Genomic DNA, 26,419 nt, shown 5'->3' with positions numbered 1-26,419 from the left:
TTGAATTATATATTTGCATTTTTCTATTGAAAAGTGTGCCTATTACTGGTACAGCTTATGCTAAGAGGAATTGGCCTTAAGGCTCAATGAATCTTTGTTTCCACTTTACCAAACTTACATAAATAATTTCTTTTAGGAATAACCACTCTGTCCTCAGACTGTCTGAAGTGCATATGAATTTGGAAATCTATTTTACTGACAACTCCAAGTTTCAAGAGTTAAGAATGCTCATTTATAAATAGTACTATTTTTATTCTCTCTTCTGCTGGAAATGTGAATCTGTCAATTAAAGAGTGTCAAAGAGCTATCTAAAACTCTAAAATGATTCCCAGTTACCTCAGACTTTGAAATAGAAAAGACTCCTGAGTTCCATGCTGTGGGATGGGCCCAGTCCAGCAACTAACACTCATGAGACAGCCCCTAACAGAGGGTTGTTTTTTTCCCTGCCTTGGGTGATGATGCTAACACATACAATTAGAGTTTGTATTGGATCTATGTAAAAGATTTTGTAATTCAGTGAGAAAATCGATTGAAAATGATATGAAATGGCTAGCATTCTTTGAAAACATGAATTAATATATAACCACTTCAGTGTATAATATCTGTGTTTTACAAATATCCCTAAGGTATTCTTTGATGCTATGGACTCTTGCCTCCTTTTTGGGGGGATCACTGCTGGAATGGTGTGACGTCACCCTTCTGGCATCTCCTCACCTCTTATGACACTGCCTGTTAGTATCCTTTGTGGGCCTGCTCCATTCTCCCCCTTCCTCTGCCTGTTTCTTAAGTCAGAGTGCTCCTCAGACATCTTTGTCCTTCTCTATGCTCACCATGAGTCATAGTCTGCAATACACATTAGTGACTTCTTAACCTGCTCCCCAGCCCACACAGCCCTCTGTATCCAGCCTCTTACTGAATTTCTGTATTTGGATGCTCCAGAGAATCTCAAACTCAGCATGTCCTAAACAGGATCTGTCACTGTATACGTCAGCTGTATTGTCCCAGGTTTTGTTTATTGAAAGTCCTTATTCTCTCTCACTTGTTAGCCTGAAATATACTTTCCCTCCAGCTAACTGAACAGATCTCATAATCGACTTTCTCTAGTAATAGTGATAAAGGTGATGATGATAATATTCTATTATCATCAGTGTCTTACTGATGCTGTGACAACTTACCACATCCTTGGTAGTTTGATCACTAAGTTGTGTCTGACTCTTTGTGACCCCATGAACTGTAGGCCATCAGGATCCTCTGTCCATGGGATTCCCAGGCAAGAATACTGGAGTGGGTTGCCATTTTCTTCTCCACAGGATCTTCCCCACCCTGTGATTGAACCTGTGTCTCCTGCGTTGCAGGTGGATTCTTTACCATATGAGCCACCAGGGAAGCCATCCATAGTGCTTTAAAACAGCACAAATTTATTACCTTATGGTTCTCTACATTGGCAAGTTGACACTGCTCTCACTTAAGGCTTTTCTTTAGGGGAGAATCTCTAAATTTTATCTTGCCATTTCCAATTTCTAGAAGCCCTTCACTCCTTGGCTTGTGACCCACTCCATCTTCCAGACCAACAGTAGGCTCCAGAGTCTTTCTCTCATTTCCTCACTCTGACACAGACTCTTCTGCCTCTGGCTTTCACTTTTCAGGACACTTGTGATTATATTGAGTCCACCTGGATAATCCAGGATTCTCTTCCATTTTAAGGTCAGCTGATTAGCAACCTTAATTCCATTCGTGCCCTTAATTCCTCTTTGCCAAATAATGTAATACATTCACAGGTTCTGGGAATGGAGGAATGGACATCTTTGGAGGGGCATATTCCTGTCTACCCCAATATTGATAACTTACCACCTGCTAGGTACTGTTCCAAGTACCTCACATGGCTTAACTCACATTGTTGTCAAGAACTGTAAAGAGTCTGAGGTTTTTATCTTATCCCGTTTGCAAGCTTGACAAGTCAGTCTGCTGTTGTTTCATGAAAGTAGACAGAAGACAGGAAACCCTGAAATTATAGACAATAAAACTTTATTGCTCTAGCTATAACAGTAGCCAGAGTATCAGAATTTTGTGCCAGTTCCCTGAACCCCAATTCCCAAGAGGAACATTAAAGAGGCCCAGAGTTCCTCACCTACTATATGATCCATTGCATTGCAGTCTCCTTAGATGAGGAACTGTAAGCCTCAGAAATCTAGTTATTTTATAAATCATGGTATATACTCCTGTCCTTTGCTTTTGAGAGGGCACTATCTCTGTTTGGCTACACAGATATCTTTAAAAAGTAGTTTGGAACAAAAGCCAGTTGCTATCTATGATTTTTAAGATATACAGCAATGTGAGAGATGCTTGAGAGTTGTGGTCCAACAGTCGCCCTCACAGTAACTCTGTGAAAGAGTTGCAGGTATGGTAATCAGTTTTCAGGTAAGGAAAACGAGGAGCAGAAATGATAAATAACAAGCCTGTTAGGTAGCAGGACTGAGTTTTGACCCTAGACTACCTGGCTTCGGAGCCCGTGTTCTTAGTCTCTCTTCTATGTTGCCTATATTATATCATATCCTCATGTTAGCACATGTATTATACTGCAGTTTCCTTCATGCATGTCTATGATATATTGATACTTTTAAACTTATTTGTATTCCCGATTGGTTTTTCAGCTCCATAGGTTTTACTGGGACTGTGTCTTTATTGTTCAAGGTTTAAATATCCAATGTCCAGATCAGTCTGGCTCGTGTTAGGTAATGAATAAATGTTTTAGAGACAAAGAAATACTATATATGAAACCATCATATAAAGGAACCTTACTTACCACCTACATTCTCTTAGATAGCACCAAATCTTTGTTGTGTAACAAGCATTAGTCAACTTGGCCTGTCACCAAATGATGGTGTTAGGAATCATTTAGTGTGTTTTTGATGTTTCTGCCTAATCATGTCCATTAAAGTAAAGACCATGAGTTTCAAAAGTGCTTGAAAGAAGATACAAAATATGAAATGAAAGTAGAGCTAATTTTAAAAATTAAATGGGTAAGAAAATGACAAACATTTCTTATGCATATGGGATAAGTCCTTTGGCATAAAAATTCTTTTTCGGGGAAAAAGGGAATTAGGCAAAACTTGACAAGTGTTCCTCCTTTGCAGTTGACAGTAATCAGTAAGTGTCGAGGAAAAGTGATTGCAGAGATGAAAAAAAAAAAAAAAGTCTTTTGAGTGTGTGGTAGGAAGATCAGCAAAAACACTGACTGCATATTATGGCCTAATGCTAATTCAGTAGAATGCTAGGAGTTTGAGAACTTAAATGGTAGGCTTGCGAGTACAAGTGATACTGATGAAAATTTTGTTACAGGCTAAAATATGTAGCTGAAACTAGTCTTTTTTGATGGAAATATGCACGAAGTCCATCAGCAGAAAGTAAGCTTTGTTTTAAAGTTTTGAAGTACTGATTCACACTTTTTAAAAAAAATTTTCACTGAAGTATAGTTGGTTTACAATGTTGTGTTAGTTCTGAGTGTATAGCAATGTGAATCAGTTATATAAATACATATACCCACTCTTTTTTAGATTCTTTTCCTGTGTAGGCCTAAATTTGGTGGGAACGTATCCAGGAATAGCAAAGCTTAAAGTCCTCTTTGTCAAATGAATTTAAAAACGTGTATACCTGTGGCTGATTCATGTTGATATATGGCAAAACCAATACAATATTGTAAAGTTAAAAAAAAAAAAAAGAACAGCTAATCACCAGAATTAATAACAGTTTCATGCAACACTTGAATGTTCAATGTATGAAAAAGCACACATTGGGATTTACTTGGAATTCCAAAGTAGTTACAGCAATAAAGTTGAAGATGAAATTAAAAAAAAGAAAAAAAAAACAAATAAAAACAACTATTCAGAACTTAATCAGTTGCTGAGTAAAAAAAAAAAAAAAAATCTTCGGAATATGTACTTGAAGCAAGAAATGTTTTTTTTCATTTTATAAATACCAGTAATAGATGACTTCTATGAATTTTATCTTATTAATGCTTCTTTTTCAAATGTAATTTATATTTATACTAGTCACATATGGTAATTGTCAGAGCAAGGAGTTTTATTTTTTAATACAGAAACTTCAATGCTTATGTAAATAGTATCTTCAAGTGCCAGTAATGACATAATAAAAACACCACTGTTTTTAACCTGTTAAACCTTTAAATCTTCAAATTTAGAGTCCTTCAATAATACAGTGGGAGTGTCCTATGACTTTTTTTTTTTAAAGCTTGTTCTTAGGTGGGTTCTGTATTGCTTTACATCATAAACTATTTTCAATTCAGAAATCAGAATGCCTAACATAACACGTTAGCCAACACTGCATCTTTGTTCAAAGACAAAGTTAGGCCTGTCATGCATCAGATTCCCTAAGGTGAGGACAGACTGGTTAGATCCCAAATAGTGATGGCATTGATTTATCATGTGTTGTGCTTAGGACTAAGTGCTTTACATGGACCATCTCATTTACTCTTCACAACAACCTGCAAGGCTAGTACATTAATATCCTCACTTTATCTATGAGGAGATAGAAGCCGAGAGAGATTGAACAATTTATTTGAAGTTTCATAGCCAGTAAGTGTTAGACCTAGATCATAATTAGTGTGGACTCTAAAGCTCCAACTTTTAACTGTTATGTCTACTGACCTCTCCCAAGAAGGCTTAGGCTGCAGAGCTGGAAAGGCAACTGGGGCTGTGATGGAGATGCTGCTGAGGACACAGTGTGGAAGACAGCGCTGACGGTGAAATTTAAGGATGGGAAGGAAATAGAAGGGGGAGTTAGTTCAGAAGCCTGGGGACTTGACAGCAGGATAGATTTGGGGTAGAAGAACCAGGACAAAGTTCACAATGCATCTGTAATCTAGGGGAAGTGCCTCTGAGTGATACTCAGCAGAGAAGCTGAAAGGAGCAGAAGAGCACTTCACATAGCAAAGAGTGAAACCAAGGAACTGATAACCAGAAGTGCAGAATTTGATCTTCTTTCTCCAATAGGAACTGGTTATGGTTACGTATCTGCTTTGCAACATCAGGAAAGACTAGTTGTAAGCTATATTCAGCATTACTTGTCATCAGAAAGGAAAGACTCTGGATGACAAACTCTGTTGATCAATTTGAGATCAGAATCTGACCTGACTGTGGTAGGGAGGAGAGGCCTGATATAGCCCATTGTTTTTTTTTAGTAGTTATTTAATAATGTAGAATATATTAAAGTTTATTTCTAGTATATGAAGTTTCAGACCAGAACATTGCCACTAATGCTAGAGACTGGGCTTTGGTTTGCATGTATTATCAATATTAGACTCTGTTTTGTGATTCTTGGAACATTTCTACATGGTTTCAGGTTCTTAGTGTTGTGTTGTCAGGGTGCTGTGCTGTGCTTAGTTGCTTAGTTGTGTCTGACTCTTTGTGACCTCATGGACTGTAGCCCACCAGGCACCTCTGTCCATGGGGATTCTCCGGGTAAGAATAGTGGAGTGGGTTGCCATGCCCTCCTCCAGGGGTCTACCCAACCCAGGGATCAAACCCAAGTTTCCCATGTTGCAGGAGGATTCTTTACCATCTGAGCCATCTTGGAAGCCAAAGAATACCAGAGTCGGTAGCCTAACTCTTCTCCAGGGAATCTTCCCAACCCAGGAATCAAACAGGGTCTCCTGTATTGCAGGCAGATTCTTTACCAGCTGAGCTCTCAGGGACATCTGTGGTGGTGCATTTTTCATAGTGATTGACTTTCCCCAGAATCCAAAAGAGGAAGTTATAATACTTTCTAAAGGTTTGCGTACATGCGTGCTTAGTCGCTTGGGCTTCCCTGGTGGCACTAATGGTAAAGAATCTGCCTGCTAATGCAGGAGACTCAGGAGACAAGGTTCAGTCCCTGGGTTGGGAAGATTACCTGGAGGCATGGCAACCCACCCCAGTATTTATTCTTGGAAAAATTCCATAGACAAGAGGAGCCTGGCGGGCTGCAGTCCATGGGGTCTCAGAGTCAGACACGAATCAGTGACTGAGCATGCACAGCACGGACATGCTTTTCTGTCCATGGAATTTTTCATGGCAAGAATACTGGAGTGGCTTGCCATTTCTTCCTTCAGAGGACCCAGGGATCAAGCCTGCATCTCCTGTGTCTCCTGTATTGCATGTAGATTCTTTATCCACTGAGCCATCAGGGAAAAGCTTCTTAAGGTTTAAGCCAGATTAAAGTTGGGGCTGTCAAATAATAGTCTACTACTAAGGTGCTTAGACATTTTCCCCTGGAAGTCAAAAAGAACTATGTATCTGGGTGTGGGGGTCATTACAGATGACTTTGCAATAGGGGAGGACACTCAAAGAAAACTAGTAGAATGGGTTAAAAAACACACACATAGATGGAAATCCTAGAACTCTGGTTTTCAAAAGTTAGAAGATGACAAGAAAATAAAACAAACAACAAAATACACCAACAACAAGAAACGCTAATTGGGGAAGTAGAGGAGAAACTACGACAGACCCTAATTCACAGTATAATTCTCAGCAATATCTAAGAAAAAACCCAGAGGTCTCCATATTTTGTAATTTTAGTGAGAGCTGTTTAAGCAGTGTTAAAAGTAAAAAGCAAATTCTAGTGCACTAAAGGGAGCAAGTAGAGAAAGCCAGATTTTTATGGTAATGTATGTAATCACTTTCACTACTATTATATGAATATTTGCTATCTGCCTATAGTTTTTAGGACTATAGTAATTAATTGGGAGCAGACGCCTATGCATAATTTTAGCCAGGATTTTTTGAATTTCCAAGTAAATTAGACCCTGAAACATTTGAGTTTTCTTACTTCTAGTCTCAAGGCACATTAAAGAGTTGTGGTTGAACATTTTAATGGATATAACCTCATGACAAATTTATTTTGCAAAATTAAAACAATTTGAATAAATCTTATCTTCAAAGTTAAGCAATAGAGTATTTCAGTAACTGAAGATATATTTTTTAATTTATTATTTATTATTATTTTTAAAATCTGAAAATAAAATAAATAAAATTTATATAAATTTATTTAAAATAAATAAAATTTATTTATATAAATTTATTTAAATAAAATAAATAAAATTTATTTCTATAAATTTATAATAATTTTATTTATAATAAAATTAAATTTATTTATAATAAATTTTAAAATAAAAATTTTTATTAAAAAAATAAAAATTTTTAATGTTTGTCTGCACTAAGTCTTCGTTGAGGCACAGGCTTTTCGTTGCTGTGCTCAGGCTCTCTCTTGTTGCGGAGAGTGGGGGCTACTCTTCATTCCGCGTGCGAGTTTCTTGTGGAGGCTGCTCTTGCTGCGGAGTACAAGCTCCAGAGAGCACAGGCTTCAGTACTTGTAGCACATGGGCTGAGTTGCTCTGAGGCATGTAGGATCTTAAGTTCCCAGACCAGGGATAGGGCCCATGTCCCCTCCTTTGGCAGGTGGATTCTTAACCACTGGACCACCAGGGAAGTCCCTGAAAATATATATTTTAGCAGCTTCGTTGAGGTATGGTGACATGCAGTATATGTGACATGCACATGTGTGAAGTGTACAGTTTGAAGTATTAAGATATGTATTACACCCATGAAATCATCACCATAATAAACCCATCCATCTCTTCTAAAAATTTCCTCTTTCTATTTTAATCCCTCTAATATTTGTCCCCAGGCAAGTACTGATCTGTGTTTTGACATTATAGATTAGTTTTCATTTTCTATATATAAATGACATGAATCATACAGCATATATTTTTTTCTTTCTTTTTACTCAGCATAACTATTTTGGGGTTCACCCATGTTGTAGCATGTATTGACAGTTCTTTCTTTTTATTGCTTGCTGCTGCTGCTGCTAAGTTGCTTCAGTCGTGTCCGACTCTGTGCGACCCCAGAGACAGCAGCCCACCAGGCTCCCCCGTCCCTGGGATTCTCCAGGCAAGAACACTGGAGTGGGTTGCCATTTCCTTCTCCAATGCATCAAAGTGAAAAGTGAAAGTGAAGTCGCTCAGTTGTGTCCGACTCTTAGCGACCCCATGGACTGCAGCCCACCAGGCTCCTCCATCCATGGGATTTTCCAGGCAAGAGTACTGGAGTGGGGTGCTACTGCCTTCTTTTATTGCCTAATAGTATTTTATTCTGTGGGTGCATCACACATTAGTCACTCACATATTGATGGACATTGGAAGTAAAAATGTTATGAACATTTGTGTACAAGTCTTTATGTGGATATATGCTTCCTGCAGATGTTCTGAAAATTTAGAACTATTTATGAGATAAAGATACAGAGCAGAATACGTGTGTACTCAGTTGCTTAGTCCTGTCTGACTCTTTTGCGACTCCATGGACTGTACCTGCCAGGTTCCTCTAATTTTCCAGGCAAGAATACTGGAGCAGGTTGCCATTTCCTTCTCTTGGGGATCTTCCTGAACCAAGGATCAAACCCATGTCTGCTACATCAGCAGGTGGATATTTTTTGCCACTGAGCCACCAGGGAATCTCTACAGAGCAGAAAGGTGCAAAGTGTCTCTCAGTAGTGCAGTAAAATCCAGGTTTCTCTGTACTTTGACATTGGGTTATTATGTCTGTAGAATAATCTCCAGCTCTGCCAGCCACAGACATGGTTCCCTGTATCAGTAATAAAGCCTGTGAGTGTCTGAGAAGCTGCCTTCTATTGCTGACCCTTCTGTGTTTCTCTTGCTTTCAATCCCTTTGTCTGAATCTGACTCTGTTTGCTCAGGAATCCTTGTCTGGTTGAAGTCCAGCTTTGTCTCTCAGGTCCGACACCGCTGCCCTTAGACCTCTGGAAACTAATGAGTCACCGGTCTGCTTGGCTACCGATGCCTGAGGTCTTTGGCACCAGCCTTCAGCTGCCCCACACGCTCAGGCTGCAGGTCAGACTGTGGCTGTGTGACTGCCCTCGGATGTACCTTCTTTATTCCAAACTTTTAGACTCTGCATCTGGCCTGTGTCTGGAGTCCTCGCTATGCCCTTTGAGCCAGTGCATATCCCAGTGTGCGGCCTGACTTGCTCACTTAATCCTGGGGACCTGAGTACCCCTGGCTCTTGGAAGTCTCCAGGGAACAGAAGTGACTCTCTTTTGCCACAGTCTTGTTCGTAAGTCCAGCTGTTCCTAGTAATGGCCCCAGACCTGCTACTGCTGTTGCCATCTGCTGGTGGCAGATGGAGTTGACACATAGTGTTCTGTTGCCTACTTTGCTCGTATTTAGGGGAGGCCTCAAAATAAAATCTCAAGCAGAAGTGTGTCTCTTTGCTCCATCCTTGCGCTCTGCACAGTTCTCACACCCGTGCTCTCCCTACCTGCCCTCAGCCACGTCAGCCTCACTCTGTTTGTCCAGTGTGCTGCTCTCATTCCCTCCTTAGGTCTGTGCAGCTTTTGTCTCCTCTTCTTAGAAAACGATACTTCCACATATCTTCAGACATGTGGCTTCTACCATTACTCACATCTCAAGCGAGATGTGATGGCCTTACAGATGCCTGCCTTGACCACGCTCCACCCAATCACTCCACCAATTACTGTCTTCCTCTATTATTATTATTATTATTTTTGATAGCATTTGTCATTTGCTCAGTTTCTCTCATTCATTTATTGCTTGTTAATTGATCTCTTCCTTCTACACACACCCACATGTAAGTGCCACAAGAGCAGGGAACAAAGAGCCTTGAGGGCAGAACAATGCTTGTATTGAGAAAAGAGCTGCTCAAAGATACATGCTTGTGTAAACGACTGCACGTAGTATCTCTATGTGCCCGTCGAATTCCTACTAATTTTCAGAAATCCAACTCAAACGCTACCTCTTTCAAGAACTAGATCTGATATTCTCTCTCTTTCACAGCACTTTTTATTCTTTATTTCTTGTGTTAAGTTGTCATGTTTCCCTGTAGTGAATACAGGGGCCATACTTGACTTATTTTAATACACATCTCAGACTTACACGGGGGCTACCCCAGTGGCCCAGTGGTAAAGATTCCGCCTGCAAATGCAGGATAAAAAGTAGAAGCGGCTTTGATCCCTGGGTTGGGAAGATGCCCTGAAGTAGGAAATGGCAACCCACTCCAGTATGCTTGCCGGGAAAATCCCAGGGACAGAGGAGCCTGGCGGGCTACAGTCCACAGGGTCGCAAAGAGTTGGACATGATGAGCAACTGAGCATGCACACATGCACACAAACTTAAGGACACAGCAAATGCTTAGATGTTTGTTAACGTCATGAATAAATGAAAATTAGCTTTGAGACTCGACCATTTAATTTTTTTCTTATTATGAAATACTTAAAGCATGCAGAAAAGAATCAATAATATTATAAGTAATACCCATGGATCCATTATCAGCTTTGAAAAATTAGCATTGAAAGCATATTGGGGGTACTTCCTTGGTCCAGTGGTTAAGACTCTGCCTTCCAATGCAATGGGGTACAGGTTCGATGCCTGGTCAGGGAACTAAGATCACACATGCCATGAGGTGTGGCCAAAGGCTAAAAAGTAAAATAAAACAAAACAAAACACTGGAAGAATTCCCTCGTGGTTCAGTGGCTAAGACTCCGTAGTTCCACTGAAGGGGGCATGAGTTTGATCCCTGACTGGGTAATGGGGACATGAGCCTCTGCAGACTGCACAGCGCATGGCGTGGCCAAGACAAAACAAATCACGTTTGAAATCCATTGTATTTGACCCTCTGTGATATTGTGATTTATGAGAAATATATCCATGCCATTCAGATTTCTCACACATGTTTTCTGGCTCACAGCTCCCAAGACCTTCAGAATTTTCCAAGTGAAGCGAGACCTAAAGTTGTCTTTTGTTACATTAATACAGTGACTTTTGGAACTCACCTAAGGATGGAGGCTGGTTGCCAGGAAAACTAACCTTGTGATTAGAGGGTTGGAACTTTTCGTCTCAGTCCTTGGCCTTGAGAATGAGGGGAAAGGGGCTGGAGACTGAGTTCATGCCTCAGAGGCCAATGATTTTATCAACCATCCCTCTCTAATGAAGTCTCCATGAAACCCCAAAGGTATGCGCGCAGAGAGCTTCCAGGTGGGTGAGCAGGTGGAGATCTGGGGAGAGTGGCACGTCTATGAGAGGGCACGGACGCTTTTCACCCTTTCAGACGTCTCTTCCATCTGGTTGTTCCTTAGATAGCTTTATAACAAACTGGTGATCTGGAAGTTAAATGTCTCTGAGTTCTGTGAGCTGCTCTAGCAAATTCATCAAACCCAAGCAGGAAGTTATGGGAATCTCTGATTTATAGCCAGTTGGTGAGAAGTGCAGGTAACAACCTAATCTTTCAGTTGCATCCTGATTTGAGGGGGGTGGTGGAACCTCCAGTCTTTATAGATCAGAAGCAAAGATAACAACCCAGGCTTGGGACTGATTTCTGAAGTGGGGGGTGGTGTGTAGTCTTACAGGACTGAACCTTTATCCTGTGGAGTCTGATTCTGTCTTTGGGTAGACAGTATCGGAATTGGACTGAACAGTGGGTCACTCTGTTGGAATTGCTTATTGATGATGTGAGACAACTCCCCTCTGCCTCTGCCATTTGCATACAATCAAAATTGACTCTGGAAACATAAAAGACTGTCCCTCATTCCTTCCTTCTCCTTTTTTCCCTGAAGCAATCATAATTCTGAATTTGGTGTTTATCGTTCCTGAATGTGTGTGATTCTGTGTGCATTTTACCACTACTATTTGTCTGGCACGAGTGTGCATATGTGAATACCCATTTTCCACCTATTTGGCTTGCTTTTAAGTAGTGGATGATAAAGGGCATTCTACACTTCGTTTGTTCCCTCAGCATTATGTTTTTCTGATTATCCATGCTGATACATGTAGTGTTAGAATCTAGTGGTGAGACTATTTCAACTGTTGTATGGTGTTCCTTTTTTAGAACTATTTCACAGTTTCTCTGTCCAGTATCTTGGTGAAAGGCATGTAGTTTCTCCTTTCACTTTTACAAACAGTACCGCAGCAACATTCTTGTACCATTTTTTCCTTAGCATCCTGGGGTGTTACTCCGGGGTTTATACGGTTAAGTGGAGCCAGCTTGCCAGGGTTTGAGTCCTTACATCGCCACTTGCTGGCTTTCCCAAGAAGCATTGACCACCAACTATTTTCAGCCCTTCTGAGCATGCATGCCCTATCTCAGCTGCTGGCAACAAGCCGTCAACTTGGCTTAGATCCCTTTAATCCGGTAGATCCTGCTGGAGCCAATTCCCAGATGCCACTGCTTGCTCCTGGAGCCAGACCTCAGCAAGCCTGTGGCTTCACTTGCAATCACTACTTTGCATTTATGTACCATTTCTGGTCCATGGAGAGGTTTATTTTCCAGCCTGGAGATGATATTTAGTTTTTCCTTTTCATATTTTATTTATCATTGCTATGTGTTTAGAGCAGAGGGAGTACATCAAAGCATGAACTTACTGTGTCACCTTAACCAAAAGTTGATAATATAATACCTTTACCAGCTTTGAAAGTAAGCATAAATCTTAAAATCATCTAATCATAGATTTTTGGAGCTGAAAGGGATTTTAGAGATTATGATGTCTAATAACCTCATTTTGTAGGTGAGAGAATTATGGTCTTGAGAAATTAAGTGATTTATTGATGTCATATATTTAATTAATGATGGAGGCAGGACCAGAACCGAAGTCTGCAGTTTCCCTCAATAGTCCTTTTGATACTACATCGTCCATTATAACTTTCTTTATGTGAGCTATATTTACATGTAACATTTTATTTTTAACAGAACTCAAAAATACATTAAAATTAAGCAATTAGAAATAGGACATATCGGATTTTTAAACCACTGTGAGATGTTTTCTTTTGAACAATATTGAGGTAAAAGCAAGAGTACAGTATTCTCTGCATTAAGCTGATTTATTTTCATCAGAAGGCGCAGTGCCTTTTGACTCTGTAGATTCCTGCTGCCTTTGGTTTCCTTGACTTTCTGCAACTTATTAGGATAGGCGCATCAATAATGGTGCTATACTTCCCACCTCCTCCACCACTGGGTCTGAAAATGGACTGTGATGGATGGATACAGCTAGCGTTTACAGTGATAGCCTATATTTCTGCTGTCACAAAGAAATGGCAGGTAGTTTAATTTAGAAAAAAAAATTACTAAGAAAGAGCAAGTATTCTTTTTAATGAGAATTTCTGGACTTTTGTCGGATATGCGTTTAGAATCGAATGTGTTTGTTAAAGCCTTTGGAATTGTTTTATTTTGTTTCTAGATCTTTTAGCTGTGCCTAAGCATCCGTATGCTGCTATGGAGAACTGGGGACTAAGTATTTTTGTGGAACAAAGAATACTGCTGGATCCCAGTGTTTCATCTATTTCTTATTTGCTGGATGTCACCATGGTCATTGTTCATGAGATATGTCACCAGGTATGAAAAAGGATCAGGTGTAAGTATAATTGCAAACTATGGCGAATGTAAAATGATATCAGATAGTTAGATTAGGAGTTCAGTTGTTATCCCCCCAATTAAGTTTCAATTCGGTGTAGAGCACTGTGTAGTTCTTTTTGGAAGATCTGTCACTTTTCTCAAATGACAGCACAAACGAAAGTGAGGGCACAGATTGTATTGAATGAGCAACTGTCATTCAGTTTAGGTGAGGAGTGAGATGGCATCGCCACCCAGCAGCCTCTTTGGAGACCCCATGCACTCACTGTTCTTTGTCCACCTTGCTTTATTTTCTTGTGATTATTGGTGTGTATATATGGTAAGAGCAGTGATGGCGATGATTTATTGCATTGCTGCAAGATGCAGCGGAGTTCTGTGTACATGTCAAAATTTGCTTTTGCTGAAATCAATTTGTTATTCCCCTTCTCCCATCACACAGACACTTAGGAAGTCTTTCACTAACTCAGCCACAGACTCTTTGTTCTGAAATGATTGATATTTTTTTGTCTTGGCATGTTTAGAAATTCATATGTAAATTAGCCAGCTTTGTAGTGAAGCTAAGATAAAATTAATTTCATGCACTTTACTACAATGAGTGAAAGGTATTACAGGATTTCACAATGCCTATTTGAATCTTGATGCTAATGAAAAGAATAACTGAAAATAAACATCTGTGCTTTAATAAAAAGCAATCCTTGTCTGGTGACCAGAAGCTATGGTTAGTTTTTAAGTGAAAACACCAGAAATCTCAGTGTGAAACAGCAAGACTTCCACTTGTTATCAACTCAAAATCTTTTTAAAAAGTTTGAAAACCTTAAAGAGAGGTAGAAAATGTTGTCAGTGAAAGAAGCTGAACAGGTAAATGCTAATACGTGAACACAGACTTCATGATAAATTGTTCCAGGCCACATGACTCTTTACCTAAATGTCAGCCTTCTGCAGTGAACCTGTGTGGTGTTTGTACCGGCCATGCTGGTCAGCTAGGGCATGTGTTCCTTGCTTCAGTGACTTAAGCGGATCCATTGTAGAGATAACTAGTGTTTCTCTATTGTGCTAAAAGTGGTTTCCAGCTAATCATACAATTCTTTGACGCAAAAACTGATTCCTTTTTGAACATTCCTAGACACAAGTTACATGAAGAGTTCTTTTGAAATAAGAGCATACTGATAATCATTGTTCCTAGAACTGGATTTCTTTTGTTCCAGACTCTCAGTTACTTTCTTGTTCTAGCTTAGTGATGTTCAGCTACTTATTATAGGAAATGAATCAGAAGCTGGGAGAAACACATAATAATTTCTACTGTCAATGCCAAAGTATCTTCTGCATTACCATCTCTCCTCACCTACTTCTTGTTGCAGTTTTTAAGATAGACTTTCAGTTTAAGAGAGAAGAAGCTCTTGTTGCTGATCAAGAATAAAAAATACTTAAAACATCATTTAACTTGTGGTCATCAGCATGTTCAGAATTATCTTGTATTTGTATTTCGATTAGAGATCCTTTTGAGTAAGAGATACTTTATTATTAATATTGAAACGCTCTGCCACCAAGCTATTTAGCTTTTAAAGCTGTAGAGCTATCATCTGATACTTGCCTGACTGCCTTTTTCTTCTGTTTCTTAAATAGCTCACTCCCACTTAGAATCTTCACACTAAGAGTTACTTATAAATGCCTAAAATCCTCCTGCCTAAGGCTTTCTCATGGCTCCTTCTTATCATTAAAGTATGAGCTCAAATGTCATCTGCTTAGAGAGAACCTTTTTGCTTTTACAATCTAAAGTGACCCCTCCCCCATACATATCATGTTTTAATAAGACCTGAAATTCTATTGTTTCTTTGTTTTTTATTTTCTATCTCACCTCATTGTCCCTTCTTCCACAATAAAGTGTTCGCTGTCTCAGAAGGGACATTGTCCAAGTGGCATAGTTCCTGGTATATAATGTTTTTTGTTTGTTTTGTTTTTTTAATGAAAAAAGAATTCCATTAAGCTTTTTCTGAACTCAGCAAGGATTTCAGAGTAATGCATCATCATCTAATCAAAACACCAATTAAAAATGACAACATTATTTTTCCTGAAGCTATCTTAAAGGTGTTTTTTTGTTTGTTTTTTTTGGTCCAACACTCATTATCATAGAATCATGGAGAGTCAGGTGTGGAGCATCCTGAAAGCCTTCAGCTCTTTCAGTAGGCTGACGTTGTCTGTGATTGCCTCTGACACTAGAAGGCGCTGCTCCAGTACTTCCTGTGCTGAGCTCACTGCTTCCTGAGGCAGTATTTTCCATCTTCATCCATTTTAGTCTGTTAGAGGGTCTCCTGCATTTTTAGCAGCCTCTACCAATTGACAAACCCCAATTTCCATCCATTAGTCCTGATTTGTCTCCTGCAGGGACACAGAACCCAAGCTTCTTCTACATATTAGGTCTTCAAATATTTGAAGACAACTGTCAGCAATTTTTTTTTTTTTCTCCTGAGTCCTTTCTCTCCCAGGTTAAATATTCTTTTTCTGTTCCTTGATAATTTTATTTTTGTTCTACCCTGAATGCACTTATTAAAAAATTAGCATCACCCAAGTGGTCAAATTAATAGTCTTGCTATAACCTATTTTAAGATCACAAAATCAATTAGAAAATGAATTCCAGTTGTGATCATCATAGTTTAATACATTTAATTCTAGATGAGATAACTCTGGCTAGATGTGATTTTATCTGATGCCCATTCATCTGTGATGGCAGTGGTTTGGTGACCTCGTGACTCCCGTGTGGTGGGAAGACGTGTGGCTGAAGGAAGGGTTTGCTCACTACTTTGAGTTTGTTGGTACAGACTACCTCTATCCCGGCTGGAACATGGTAAGTGCATTTCTCTTTAATTTTTTGGAACTCTCAGTGAAAGCTTGATCCCATGTCATATTGGGCTTATCTTATCGTGAGATGTGTTTGAAAATGCCAACTGATGCATGAAAAAAATTAGCTACCTAACAAAAGAAATGTAACCCAAAATATAAACGGTAGTATTCCAGAAGAATTCTCTTTTAGTTATTAGAACTAAATACAGTCTGATTGGTTATACATTGATTTCAAAATACTACAAGTTTTCTAAATAAAAATATTTTAGATTGCAATATTTGATAACAAGGATAAACTATCCCATAAATTGATAAGGTAATAGCAATTGATAAGTTATACTTTAAATGTGTATAGGATATCTCAATATATAGGAAGGAAAATGAGAACTTAATATTCAGTGTGATGAACTCAAAACATAGCTAAAATCTTTGATACATTATTTTTTTTACTTTAGGATTAAATGATTTAATAAGAGATTGATAATTTTATAAAGAGCTGTGTGCATTATATCCAAACTTGTATGTATGAATCTGAAGTAGGGTTCATTGCACCAGAAGCAATGATGTTCTTGAACATCCTAGAAGAAAAAGTGGAGGGGGATATGATTTCTGTATGTTGTTTAATATGTTTTTCATTTTATGGGCTTCCCTGCTGGCTCAGATGGTAAAGCGTCTGCCTGCAATGCGGGAGACTTGGTTTCGATCCCTGGGTCGGGAAGATCCCTTGGAGAAGGAAATGGCAACCCACTCCAGTACTCTTGCCTGGAGAGTGCCATGGACAGAGGAGCTTGTAAGCTACAGTCCATGGGGTCGCAAAGAGTCGGACACGACTGAGCGGCTTCACTTCACTTCATTTTATACAAGCTTCCATTAATGAGTAAGTGACTATGTTATTAAATAGAACCCAGGATATAGGTTGTTTTGGGATTTTACTTATTTTTAAAATTTACTTTATTATTATTTTTGGCTGTACTGGGTCTCAGTTGCTGCTCAGGGCTTTCCCCCGTTGCAGCAGGTGGGGACTACTCTTTAGCTGTGGTGTGAGGGCGTCTCTTGGTGTGGAGCACGGGCGATAAGGCGCATGGGCTTCAGTGGCTGTGGCGCATGCGCTTGGTTGCTCCAAGGCACGTGGGATCCTCCCGGATCAGGGACCGAACCTGTGTCTCCTGCAGTGGCAGTCAGGTTCTTTGACCCTGAGCCACCAGGGAAGTCTGGAACTTGAATTTTAAATTTAAGTGGCACTGTGTAAAAGTTGCAAAATACTAACATTTGTCAACTTCCAGAGGCTCAAATTTCACCTGTGTTATAGCTTGAGTAATAATATAAATTTATTTTATACCACTCGATTTTTGATGTTTAAACTACTAATATATGTGATTATCTAATTATCTGTCATGATTACAAGTATGATATGGTGAAATGCACCGTTGTCCGTTAAGTCATGATATAACTTTTCTACCATACTCCTACTGAGTATAAAAGGTGACCTTACATATCTCAAGAAATGTTGCAATTGTAATATCATACTGATATGTTTGAACTATCTACTTTTATATTTTATAAAAGCAACATGGTTCATTTGCACAAATGTGTGAGTTAATTTTACTTGGCCTTATATATCTAAGTGTATATCTATAAATAATACAATCTAAAATTTTTATTTGAACTATTTTATTATAGCATTGGAATTAATTTTAAAAATGCTTTTAAAGAACTTTGAAGAAAAATCAATAGCATGCAATATTTATTATTAAAATTAATTTTTAAACAAATATGCAGTTTTAAAACTGAAATATTAAGGATATTGAAACATTTGTAAAAATATATTTTGGTTGCTAGTTGACTTTCAACCAAATTTGTTTAAAATTTTTATTTAATTTTCATTATGTGTGAGTTACTACTGATTGGTAATTCTGTTATGTTTTAATGTTTAAAATGTTAGTATTATAAATGACATGTTACTCATATAGGTAAGATTTTTTTTTTTTTGAGCTCATTGAGCCATCTATGACAAAATCTATTCAGCATTATAAAAATAAATCTTAGATTGAAAAGCTATGCACAGAATTATACTCATGGTGAAAACTGACAGCTTTTGATGGTTTTAGTGTTGCAGTCTACCCCAAGTTTCAGTGTTCCCATACTGAATTTTGTTTTCAAATAATTTTTTTATATTCCTTCATTATTTTATCAATCAAATTATAAATGGAGAGCATTTTTGTAAGAATATTGAAAATGAATACAGAGTATAAGTAACACTTCTGATACTTTGTCCTAAATACAATAAAGACCATGTATTGAAAGCATTTATAAAAAATGCTTTGGTGTGGTAAGATATAAATCCATATTTTATAATCAAAAATGGGGATTAATGATGGATTACACTAAGAAATGAAAGCATAAACCCCATCACAATTAACTAGGCAATAGTGAAAGCAAGCTTTCTTATTATGTCTCTTTATGTTCAGGTTCTAAAGATCACAAATATTTTCTCTTATTGGCTGCTTTTGGTTTTTTAATAGTTTTTAAAATTTAGTTTGTAGAGTACTTCAGTATATTAAATTTATAAAACCTGTAGGAAGAGACTCTAAACAAATGCTCCTCCACCATCATTAATATCTTCTTTGCAAACAAAAATTTAAGACAAGTCAGCCACATAAATAAGAAAGGATATTAAGTGACTTTAAGGCTGTGTCAGCACCATTTTTCATAATGGCATCAGCAAAAGAGTGAAAGAAATACTAGGAAGAACGAGAGTGATGGCTGTGTCAGCAGTAACTCATACTGTTGTGATATGCACAAGAGCTTACCTATGAGAGCAAGGCTCAGGCTGCACTAGAACTTAGCCGAAATTAGAAAAGTCAGAAGTCAGGCGTGTCTCAGAAGTAAAGTAAGCAAGCTGACCTCTTTTGCCTCTAATCTCAAAAACCGTGGTTTTATTATTTTTAGACAACAATGCTCAAACACTGAAATACAACTTCAACTTGCTAGGGAAATTACTATGATAGTCTATATTTTATGGAATAGCAATAAAGAAGCCCAGGATTACACAATATTGTTAAGGAAGCTTTTGTTCTGGTTTAGGATAGTATACTTATGTGGGCTCTTAGGCTGTGTATATGCATTTGTATGTGTTTATAGATAGTTTCTGCTAAAGAAATAATCAGTTTTTTACATTAAGAACACTATATGAAATAAACACTACCATCAAATCTTTTTCCCCAACAAACTAAACAAGTATACCATTTCATAGATATGGGTCTTTACAGGTAGTATGATATAAGGTCAGGAAATAGATTGACAAGAAGTAATTCAGATTCCAAAAAGGCATTTCACTTCCTGACTCATCTTTATCATTTGAGAAATGGGATGATTATACTGACTTAGTAAGCACACATGATTTTTGTGAGGATAAAATAACTTGCAAGTTCTTTGAAATCCGTGAACAAATATGAGTAGGTATCATGGACCTGGAAAATAATAAATGTTCCATTAGAAAGGGGCATTGATTTTATGTTTAAATACCCTAACACTTCTGACCTTAGTAAGCTATTTTGATGCCCTAGATTGTATAGCAATTACCTATAGATTGAGTTGGATCATAAGGAAGGCTGAGGACGGAAGAACCGATGCTCTTGAACTGTGGTGCTAGAAAAGATTCTTGAGAGTCCCTTGGACAGCAGGAGATCAAACCAATCAATCCTAAAGGAAATCACCCTGAATATTCTTTGGAAGAACTGATGCTGAAGCTCCAGTACTTTGGCTACCTGAAGAGCCAACTCATTGGAAAAAACCCTGATCCTGGGAAAGATTGAATGCAGAAGAAGGGGGTGACAGAGAATGAGGTAGTTGGGTGGCATCACCAACTCAGTGGACATGAGTTTGAGCAAGCTCAGGGAGATAGTGAAGGACAGGGAAGCCTGGGGTGCTGAAGTCCTTGGGGTCACAAAGAGTCAAACATGACTTAATAACTGAATAACAACATGTAAAGATTACAAACAAAATTCTGTAAACTTTGTATCTAGACTCAGTCTCTCCAAATCAATGCTTATCTATATTGGCAATGTGGACTATTTATAAGTACATAAGCTTAATATCCGGAGAAGGCAATGGCACCCCACTCCAGTACTCTTGCCTGGAAAATCCCATGGATGGAGGACACTAAGAGTTGGACATGACTGAGCGACTTCACTTTCACTTTTCACTTTCATGCATTGGAGAAAGAAATGGCAACCCACTCCAGCGTTCTTGCCTGGAGAATCCCAGGGACGGGGGAGCCTGGTGGGCTGCCGTCTATGGGGTCGCACAGAGTTGGACATGACTGAAGCGACTTAGCAGCAGCAGCAGCAAGCTTAATATCATGTTTCATTCATCAAACAGAAGTGTCAAGATCACTTAGATTATCTTTTGGGGTTAGATTTCATAGGGTAAGTTGACAACTTGAAGACTATTCTATCAAAGTTTGTTGTTAAGGACAATATTATTGGATGAATTAAGTTGCATTAAGCTATTGATGGCAGTCATATTAAATCTTACTGTGATTCCTCCAAAGGGAGAAAATAAAGGATCCATGCAGCATAGTTACTGTTCAACAATTCTTTATCATTTTAATTTGAAAAAGGTCTATGATAAAAGAGTTTTAATACAGGAAAAGGATAAATAGTAAAATGATACCATGAAGAAATCCTTATTTTGCAGACCTGGTGCTGATGTAGGCAAAATCATATTCCCTGTGTGTATTACACAGCTTTTCACTGTAATCAACCCTGCGTATTGCACAGGTTTTCACTATAATTTGTATCTATATGATAGATGTATCCTGTAGTTTCCTGAATGTAGCCTTGTAAGAATGTGCTTGCCATAATGAGAATTATTAAACATGTGTATATTCTCTTATTAAATAATTTGGGATGCTCAGGAGCTTCACACAGCAGTAACTTTATAAAGTAATTGATAAGGTCCAAGGACTGGGAATTCTTAAATTTTTATGAGGGCACATACCTGGGCAGAAAGATAAGTATTAATAGAGAATTGTGCAGCTAAACTTAATTATGCTAAATACTTAATATCTCAAAGTGTATTGCCCAAAACCTTGATAAATGTTCTCAATTGTTTTCATCATGGGCAGGATCAAAATGGTAAAAATGAATTCTGCCATTAGACTCAGTATGTGGTACAACAAAAATTGCCTGCTAAATTTAATAGGCATTGAAATAAAATTATCTTTACTTCTTAAATTATTTTATTTTTATTCAAAAAGAAGTTGAGAAAATGAACTGAAATAGATACAGTTTATTGAGTTCATTTGTTTCCAGTTTAAATGTGAAGATATATTGATTAATTAGTCCAAACAATGATAAAACTGTGCTATTCAGAGAGGGGGAAATAGAAAATTAGAGAAAAATTGTTTTTGTTAATATGTTACTTGTTCAGCTCTTCATGTCTTAAGTCCATCTTTGATTTAATGTCTATAAAGAAAAACGCCTTTCAGAGTTAGTTAATATACATTTCAACAGTAGTTGGTATGTTGGTACTATTGCTTATGATTCATCAATATTAAAATATATTTGCCCAGTAGAGCTATGCTGTCAGAGATGGACCATCTGGGAATTAAATGTTTGTTTTAGAATCTTACCTTATAAATACTGAATACCAAATAAATGTGTGTATGTATATAGATTTTCCATGCAGTTGTATTTTATCTGCTAAGTCACTTCAGTCGTGTCTGACTCTGTGTGATCCCCAAAATCCACATATAATATTCTACTCCTGATGTCAGTAAATTAGAAGATGATGCAATTGTTTTCAACTGGTCGATGATATTTTATTCTCAACTGACTGACATATTGAATGTGGAAAAGTTTAAAGACTTCTATTGGTTAGTCACAGACCTTTGGGTCTGTGATATTTTTGATCCATCTCAGTAGCTTAGAAAGTGACATTTACATTGAAAGACTAGAAGAAAAGCAGAAGGGGTGCCCTTGGGTCTGTTGGGGGTCACAGTCTTCAAAATGGACTTCTTCTTTGTGCTTTCCCTTTACTCTTCCCTCCAAATCCCTCTGTAAGTAATTTTTCTTCATGTTGAAAACATTTTCTGTATTTTAAAGAAGAGAAAAAAAATTTTTTTTTTCTTATTTGAGGGAATCTGGGGAGCTGTAGCCTTCTATTATGGGAAAATGGGGTTGCTTTCTCCTTAGCATTAGTGGTCAGAGAAGTTTGGAGCTTCGGTGGACAATTTTTGCTTGTTGTTTAGTCACTAAGTCGTGTCTGACTCTTTTACCTAATAGACACATAGAAAAAGTCCACAGAGGAAATAAGAGCTAGCAAAGAGAACAGTCTTAGAGAAAAGTTTCTCATGGAATTCGTCTGAATTCTGAGTAAATGAAAGAGGATTCTGAGATGCACAGGCCAAATGCATTGAGAATGAGATTTACACTCACAATGTACAAATTAGGATTATCTAGGATATCAGTGTTAAGAAGCAGGTCAGAGACTTGGCTTCTGATTAATGATGACTGAAGAGATATTAGGCCTTCCCAAGTGGCTCAGTGGTAAAGAATTTGCCTGCCAATGCAGGAGACACAGGAGATGTGGGTTCAGTCCCTGAATTGGAAACATACCCTGGAGGAGGAAATGGCACCCCACCCTGGTGGAGCCTGGTGGGCTACAGTCCACGAGGTTGCAAAGAGTTGGACAGAACTGAGCATGCATGCACAAAGAGATATTAAAGATTTCTAGCAAAGAACAGTGAGAACAAGAAATGCATCTGTTGTACTAACGTTAAAATAATTCTCACTAAAGCTAATCTATAACTAATTGGGTTAACATTTTCTCATTAGGACTAATTCTGTGCTTTTTACCAGTGACCTTACTGATGTGCTGGTAGCCCTGTTAAGAATATCAATTAGAATGAAGAGTGAATAAGGCGTCATTAGTTAACTGTTGATTGTATGTTAACTGACTTAGAAACTTTATGGCAAAAATACATTTTTGAGATGACAACTGAAGTGTTGATAATACATTCATACATTTGTTTATACTTATAGATTTTATATAACAATCAAGATGTTGGCTTCACAGTTTGAGAAATGGAAGCTTTTGAAAAGCTTATTATCAAGGTGTGTTGTTTCAGAAAATGTAAATCTGCTTTATTTACTGCTTCAAATGAAAGGCCAACTTTTATTAAATACTTTTAGAAAGGGAAGAAAAAGTAAGCATAACTCATCAGTATTCATATATACTTCTATACAGTTATGTATCTGAGAAGCTCTTCTTAGTCACATTACCTCACTTTTTTAACTATATGAATTTTTAAAATTTAAAACAAAGCTGTAAATTGAAATTTCATGTATGTTCTTAAAGGATGATTTTTTAAAAAGCCATTTATGTTCAGAAAGACACCAAGTGTTTCAGGTTTTGTATATTTTAAACTTAGAGATAAAAGATAAATGAGCATTCCCTTTGGAATAAAATATTTCTTCCAGAGACCATGGGCAGGTTTGCATTGTGTCCAGTTCTTTCTACCTTTCCTTACTGCTACTGCTGCTGCTAAGTCACTTTAGTCGTGTCCGACTCTGTGCGACCCCAGGGATGGCAGCCCACCGGGCTCCCCCCTCCCTGGGATTCTCCAGGCAAGAACACTGGAGTGGGTTGCCATTTCCTTCTCCAATGCATGAAAGTGAAAAGTGAAAGTGAAGTCGCTCAGTCGTGTCCGACTCTTAGCGACCCCATGGACTGCAGCCTACCAGGCTCCTCCATCCATGGAATTTTCCAGACAAGAATACTGGAGTGGGGTGTCATTGCCTTCTCTGCTACCTTTCCTTAGGAATTGCAAAAGCAATGAATACATTGACAGGATTAGACACTTCCTAAGAAGAAAACTTTTGCTGAACCTGGAGCCTAACAATAATGCAAGGCTGTCCTTTTTCATATCTAGGGACAATGCTGGAAAAGTTAACCCATTCACCAGGTGAGAGCAGTTTGTGAGTAAAAGTTTCCAACTTGCTAAAAATGGTCAGACATCACTTGATAAACAGAAAATTGATGATGTCAAAAATTTATACCAAGACAATGAAATGTTCTGTTAGACATCATTGTTCATAAGTATTTATGACTTGCAATAGCAGATTATACCAGTTTAATCTGTCCTTTTACTATACTTGGTTTAAAAAAAAAGTTTATCTTCTTATGATACATGAATTGTTCAACGCTTCATATTAGTCAGTATTTTCCCAGATATATTACAAAGAATTTGCTTTGCAAAATCTGTAACATGAACATAACCAAAAAGGAAAACTGGGAAACAAGAGGACAACCAAAGACTAATTCATTAATTTTCCAATTATTAATCATCCTTAACCAGGCCACTATATGCATTAAAAGACATTAGAACACAACTTATTTCTAAACCAGGAATGACTGTTATGGACTGTGTCCATAACACTTTATGGGACTTTTTTTTTTTTTTTCCTTCTTTTCATCAAGGTTACTTTAACACTGTTCAAATGTTACTAGACAAGAATGTGATAAATGAAAGTAGTGAGTTCAAGTGATATTTTCGAAGAGCCAAAATGTAAGAGACCTTCCTGTCCAGAGAAAGCAAAAAGCAATAATTTGAGGCTGGTGAGATTTTGCTTCAATTACTCCAGTAACACTTGTAAAAATAAAGACATATAATATTTACTGTATACCTTAAGCACTTTAAATATGTTAATTCCCTGTGAAACAGAGTAAGACCTACTGCTATGTGTCTTGAAAGTACACATCTTGGCTGTCATTTTTCTTAAGAGTCTGAGAGTGTGGTAATGGTTAGACGTCTATGCAGGCCACCACGCAGGCAGCTCTCTTCAACTATGAATTCAAAAAGATGTTTTGGGGTAGAACGTGTTTTGACACTGAGTTAAATAACCTCTGTGGGTCTACCATTCATAAAGTAAGCTTCTTTTGAAGCTATTTATATATTTAGCTTTTTACCTTTCCCTGGGACTAATGAAATAAAATTCGTTATGATTATTGGAATGTCATCTTTGTCATATTGATCTTTAAGAATTAAGATATGTGGGGATGCTTACTTTCCTCGAAGAACCTACTTTAAATCCACCTGTGTCCAATTTATTCCATTAACCATTTTATATTGTCTTCTCCAGATTTCATTTATAGTTCACTGATGCCTTTCCTGGGTGCTATGAATGTTAATTTTACAAACACTAGTTTGATGGATTGCTGCCACAGGTTTGCCCATTGCATTGTTATACATTTCATTCATTCTGTTTAATGAATTAATTCAGAGAATTATCAAGTACCTAAAATGAGACCTTCATTTTGCTATTAGCAGAGACCTAGTATATTTCAGCTTCTTATACACTGTATTTTATTTTTTGTGTGGTGGTTTCAGTTAGAAGGTGTGATTAGATTTAGGATTTTATATTTTTACCTCTTAGTTGACAACCATGGAAGAAAAGTATGACCAACCTAGAAAGCATATTAAAAAGCAGAGATATTACTTTGCCAACAAAGGTCCGTCTAGTCAAAGCTATGGTTTTTCCAGTGGTCATGTATGGATGTGACAGTTGGACTGTGAAGAAAGCTAAGCTCCAAAGAATTGATACTTTTGAAACTGTGGTGTTGGAGAAGACTCTTGAGAGTCCTTGGGTTTCAAGGAGATCCAACCAGTCAATCCTAAAGGAAATCAGTCCTGAATATTTATTGGAAGGACTGATGCTGAAGCTGAAATGCCAATACTTTGGCCACCTGATATGAAGAACTGACTCATTGGAAAAGACCATGATTCTGGGAAAGACTGAAGGCAGCAGGAGTAGGGGATGACAGAGGATGAGATGGTTGGATGGCATCACTGACTCAATGGCCATGCATTTGAGTAAGCTCCAGGAGCTGGTGATGGACAGGGAGGCCTGGCGTGCTGCAGTCCATGGGATCACAGGGAGTCAGACACGACTGACCGACTGAACTGACTGACAGCCAAGCTTCTGTCAGAGTTGTTTTGTTTATGGGATAGCTCAAAGACACAGATCCATAGACTCAATCAGACTGTTCATATTCATGGATTTGTTTGGAAAATAAGATTTAGTGCAGTAAGTCTCAGAGGATTAGCCAAATGATGGAGCAGTAAGAACATCTAGCTACCTATTATCATT

General features: G+C 37.9%; 1 protein-coding gene across 2 annotated transcripts in view; it reads left to right on the top strand.

Annotated features, from left to right (window-relative positions):
- Positions 1-26,419, top strand: part of TRHDE (thyrotropin releasing hormone degrading enzyme) — a 450,253-nt gene that overhangs the window by 227,619 nt on the left and 196,215 nt on the right. For both annotated transcript variants that reach the window (XM_027543346.1, XM_027543348.1), the window contains exons 4-5: positions 13,255-13,409; positions 16,156-16,269. In XM_027543346.1, the coding sequence (XP_027399147.1) occupies positions 13,255-13,409; positions 16,156-16,269 (269 nt within the window). The remainder of the gene's footprint in view (positions 1-13,254; positions 13,410-16,155; positions 16,270-26,419) is intronic.

Source organism: Bos indicus x Bos taurus, chromosome 5 (assembly GCF_003369695.1).
Source record: "Bos indicus x Bos taurus breed Angus x Brahman F1 hybrid chromosome 5, Bos_hybrid_MaternalHap_v2.0, whole genome shotgun sequence".
Classification (NCBI taxonomy): Eukaryota; Metazoa; Chordata; class Mammalia; order Artiodactyla; family Bovidae; genus Bos; species Bos indicus x Bos taurus.
The sequence above is the reverse complement of the archived record's forward strand: the minus strand, read 5'-3'. Positions and strand labels throughout refer to the sequence as shown.